This window comes from Alosa pseudoharengus, unplaced genomic scaffold (assembly GCF_046254945.1).
Source record: "Alosa pseudoharengus isolate Yale_2024_CS ecotype anadromous, Long Island Sound unplaced genomic scaffold, YU_APseudo_1.1 YU_APseudo_1.1_scf_12, whole genome shotgun sequence".
NCBI classification, from domain to species: domain Eukaryota; kingdom Metazoa; phylum Chordata; class Actinopteri; order Clupeiformes; family Clupeidae; genus Alosa; species Alosa pseudoharengus.
In genome coordinates this window covers 32759606-32764605 of record NW_027468587.1, presented here as the reverse complement: position 1 = coordinate 32764605, position 5000 = coordinate 32759606, and the positions used below count along the sequence as shown (strand labels likewise).

The 5000-nt window shown below is 54.7% G+C and overlaps 1 protein-coding gene across 1 annotated transcript in view; it reads left to right on the top strand.

Annotated features, from left to right (window-relative positions):
- Positions 1-5000, top strand: part of vps13b (vacuolar protein sorting 13 homolog B) — a 330552-nt gene that overhangs the window by 316361 nt on the left and 9191 nt on the right. The window contains exons 53-57 of the mRNA XM_076281294.1: positions 1-15; positions 639-766; positions 1509-1720; positions 3452-3570; positions 4169-4982. The exon at positions 1-15 is cut by the window's left edge and continues 257 nt beyond it. Coding sequence (XP_076137409.1) covers positions 1-15; positions 639-766; positions 1509-1720; positions 3452-3570; positions 4169-4982 — 1288 coding nt within the window. The remainder of the gene's footprint in view (positions 16-638; positions 767-1508; positions 1721-3451; positions 3571-4168; positions 4983-5000) is intronic.

Here is a 5000-nt window from a genome sequence, read left to right as displayed (position 1 = left end):
GGGACTCAACAGCAGGTGGGAAAGGCTAGGCCAAGCCACACACACACACACACACATTCAGCACACACACACACACACAACACACACTCAACACACACACACAACAAACACACACACATTCAGCACACATACACACACAACACACACACAACACACACACACACACACACACACACACACACACACAAATGCATGTATCCACATACACAGCAGAAAAATGTGCACTGTGTCTCCATCTTTCTCTGTATCTTCCATTATGGCCCTAGCCTGAGGCACTGGCATGGCCTGTTTAGAACACACACACACACACACACACACACACTGTCAGAAAGAGAAGGCACAGCAGAAAAGATGGGTTTAATTGGGTCCATGAGTGCAGCAGTGATTTTTACGACAAGGGCTTTTCTTGGTCAGGAGCCTGGTCTCGTTCAGCCATGGAGCCCAGCTGTGAGAGGCTGGCTTCAATAAGGGCCCCGAGACCAGCAGATTACAGAGCATACAGGGCCTACAGGGGGCAGGAGCACAAGGAGTTGTGCTTGTGATCAGAGAATGATGCTGTGTGTGTGTGTGTGTGTGTGCGCTTGCGCGTGTGTGTGCGCGTGCGTGTGTGTGTGTGTGTGTGTGTGTGTGTGTTGCAGGGCCTTGGTGGTGACATACCAGGAGCACATGGGCATCACGTTCATCACAGTGAGCGAAGACCCCTGCCCACGCATGCTGCTGCACAACAGATGCCCCATCGCCATGGTACTCAAAGAGAACCTCAGAGGTACACACACACACACACACACACACACACTCACTCACACAGTCATTGTACTTGTCTTTCACACATACACGCATGACTTACACACACACATTTTCAAACACCCCACTGCACACTTAGTCACACTCACAAACACACACACATACACACATACACAGTCAATGGCATGTACATACAAGGCCGCTCATGCACAGCAATTATACTCAGTTACACACACACACACACACACACACACACACACACACACACACAGACACACACACACATGAGACTACGCACACAGTTTCTTGGCTGTGGTGGCCACCCACTCCTCGGAGGCTGAGTCTGAGGCTGAGGCTGGTCGCAGTGGGATTCACATGTTCGCAGTGTGGATGATTGGAACCAGCATTGGATCCTGCTTTTCTTTATGTCACTGAGTGACTGTCTGTGCACGACGACACCGCTGGGACCAGGGACATTCTCCGACCGTGTAAACAAGTCACTTCACACGCACGCACAATCACCAAAAAACACACACCAAAACAAAGAAAAAGAAAAGGAATCACAGCATTTCAGGGGACGACGTCTTTCCTGGTGCAGCAAGAATTCATGTATAAAGTGTGTGTGTGGGGGGGAGGGGGGGGGGGTGGGGGGGGGGGCTGGGTTTGTGTTTGTTTGTGTGTTTATATTTGTGGATGAGTGTTCATGCTTCTGTGGATGTGTGTGTGTAAACCATCTTGAATGTGCTTGCCCCTGCCCTCCTCAGAGACCCCCCGGACTGAGGTGTTCTGCCGGCCACTGCCGCCGCTCAGCTCCCTGCACCACGAGCTCTACCAGCAGGCCTCCAGCTTCCCCGACTGCCGGCCACGCGAGAGCCTGCCCACGCTCCTCCTGAGGGCCGCGCCGGACCCCGGGGCCTCCCTGCTGCCTCCGCCCGACTGGACCGAGCCCATCGACATCAACAGCCCCGGGACACAGGTCAGGAACCCTCCACCCACCCCCAACCACATTACTGCTGCAGTTACAACTCATGTCCACCAGAGGGCAGTGATTGCGCTTTTGGTTATGAGTAGTTGTGGATTCTGAACTGCCACACAGAGTGTGTGTTTCTATGAGTGTGGAAGGTAGATGAACTTTTGTGTTTAGTGTGCCCACATTTGTAAGCTGCATGTTGTGTGACTACATGTCAGGAGTCAGGCCCTGGGCCTGGAGCATCCAGCTGGGATTTGACCGAAGGCATGTAGCAGGGGAGTAGGGGGTCTGCTTAACCTTGGCAATGGTGTCAGACTGTGTGTGTGTGTCTGTGTGTGTTGGTAGAAGGTGTACTTACGGTTGTGTCTGGGGCACGTGGGTTCAGGGACAGGGTGTCTGGCTCAGCTTACGCAGGGGGTCAGAGGTCACAGCCCCGGGCAGAGCGAGAACAGGGCTGTTGTGACGGCACGGGTTAGCGCTTGACGGGATGCTTGAACATTCCTGCTCATCGGAGACATGCCCCCCCTCGGGGCACCTACTGATCAATTTACCATGGGGTCAAAGGTCACGGAGCCCACGGAGTTCAACGCTGGAGATGCAGTGCCACTGCGTTTTTGTGTGTGTTCTTAAGTCAACAACACACACACACACACACACACACACACACACGCTGATATCAGAGAGAAAATCTCAAATGTAGCCCAAACAACCCAAAGACCCATAGTGTTCAGCAAGTTGTTATCAATTCGCTATCCAAGCAAAACCTCTGACACGATAACAACCCATTAGCATCTCAGCGAAGTACTGATTGCATTATATCTGCTCCATGTTTTTGCACCGCATCAAGATCCATTTGTCAGTGCGTTTATTTTGCCGTAATTTATTTATACGTTTCTTCATTCTCGGTATTGCACGGAGCCGTCGCTAAGCCGAGGAGATGTGCGTGTCCAGAGCGTGTGAAGCCCAGGGAATGATTAAAAGCAGCACAGAGCCATGAGCTGTCCCTAAACATGAACTAGACGCTCAACGAGCCAGTGAATGTCTCTGGCAGCCTGTGCAGGCAGGGAGAGAGGGAGAGAGAGAGAGAGAAGGATAGAGAGGGATAGAGAGGGAAGGAGAGAGGCCTGTGAAAGTCATGAAGGCTCTGAACACCAGGGATCTTAGCGCTGTGTGGTTGAGGGTTGTGGTGGTGGTGGGGGGTCTCTTTGAGGACGCTCCAGAGCAGGCTGCTGCTGCTGGATGTGCCGCTAATGCCTGGCACAGTCAGGGGGAAGTTTGGCCTGGGGTTGGGGGGGGTTGTTCGGGGTGTTCTGGGAGAAGCCGCCACCGCCACTCACTGCTGGAAGACTGGTAGGAAATGTGCGGTGCCTTGTGGGAGGAAGTCCCCGGGCTTTCCCAGAGCCACACTCTTCCAGGCCAAAGGCTGCTTGAGTCACGCTGATGCAAAGCACCCTGGGAAATGACTGATGCAATGAGGTGTCACGTGCCATCCAGGAAAAGGATTCTGTCCGAATGTGTCAGATTTTCATGGAACCCTTTTGTGGTGTTCTGTGAATGTTGTTTGCACAAAGTAGATTTCGTAATCTCTGGACTGTTGCTAACATTCCGTGTGTGTGTGTGTGTGTGTGTGTGTGTGTGTGTGTGTGTGTGTGTGTGTGTGTGTGTGTGTGTGTGTGTGTGTGTGTGTGTGTGTGTGTGTGTGTGTGTGTGTGTGTGTGTGTGTGTGTGTGTGTGTAGGTGGTGTTCCTGCCCAGCTTTGGCTGCCTGTATGTGGATGTTCTTCAGCATGGAGCCACGGTCATCCTCACACTGGCCCCTGAGAGCTGTGCTGGCACCATCATCAGTCAACACCACAGGTACTCCTCCTCTCCTCTCACACACACACACACACACACATATATATATACACCCACCTACATACACACGCACGGATTTAGGCAATAAATAAACACACTCAAGACCACACACACTTACACAATATAGAAACAATTACACATTCACACACTAACCACTCACATAAACACACTTACCTAAAACACACATCAATCACATCATCTCCTCTGCACACCACTGGCCCATAAAAGCACATGTTGTTCTCTGTTAACACCTCCTGGAGTTTATGATTCACTGACACACTCGCTCACATCACAGCCAGCGCACTAATCTTGACAAACACTTTAATTAGCTACCACAAGGGGGCACCACTGGTCCTCATTAAACACTCAACACCCATGGAGCCAATGTGGGACTCATTTCCTGTGAGAACAGCAGACAGAGTTGCTCTCTGTGTAATTGGGGCACTGTGTGCTTTCTGCCTTTCTCTCTCTCTCTCTCTCTCTCTCTCTCTCTCTCTCTCTCTCTCTCTCTCTCTCTCTCTCTCTCTCTCTCTCTCTCTCTCTCTCTCTCTCTCTCTCTATCTGTCCATATCTGCGCACTCTCTCCCCTCCTCCTCAGGCTGTCCAAACAGACTCTGTCGTTCCGCGTGCTGCTGAGTGAGGCCAGCCTGGCGCTCTGTGATGACATCACCACCCCGTCCGGATCGGTGGAGCTGCTCCGGCTCACGCTGTCCAAGCTGCTGCTGCACCTCTCGCCCGCCGACCCCTCCGAGCGTTCGGACCTCTCCGCCAACCCCCACGGCCCCGCGTCCACGTCCTCGCCCTCCGCCTGGGACGTCCAGCCGGACCCCGGCTCCCCCGTGCCCGGCGCGGGCGGCAGCGTGCTGGAGCTCTACTGCGCCGGCCTGCAGCTGGACAACCAGCTGTACACGCGCGCCAGCTTCCACTTCCCCGTGCTGCTGTGCCAAGACTCCCGCACCGCCGAGCCTTCATCCTCCTCGTCGTCATCATCTTCCTCCTCCTCCTCTGGCGCCCCCTGGAGTCCGGAGGCCCACCCGCTGCTCTCGCCCCAGGCCCTGCAGGCGTACCGCGCCGCCTGCTTCCTCCGCCTGGCCGTGGCCCTGGGCCCCGACTTCGCCATGGAGACGGTGGCTGTCCAGATGCAGCCGGCGCGCGTCTACCTGGAGGACACGTTCGTCTACTACGTCAAGACGCTCTTCCACTCCTACCTGCCCGAGTCGGCCTTCGGCAGCGCGAGCAGTGGACCCTCGACGACGACGCCACCGAGCGCGTCTAACTCCTCCGTCGTGGCAGGCCTGCCTGAGGAGGTGGTCCAGGCCACGCAGGCGCTGGTGTGGCCGCTGAGGCTGCGGAGGCTGACCATCCAGCCGGTCAGTCTGCTGGTCAGCATCCACGCCTCGCTGAAGCTGTACATCGCCTCGGACCACACG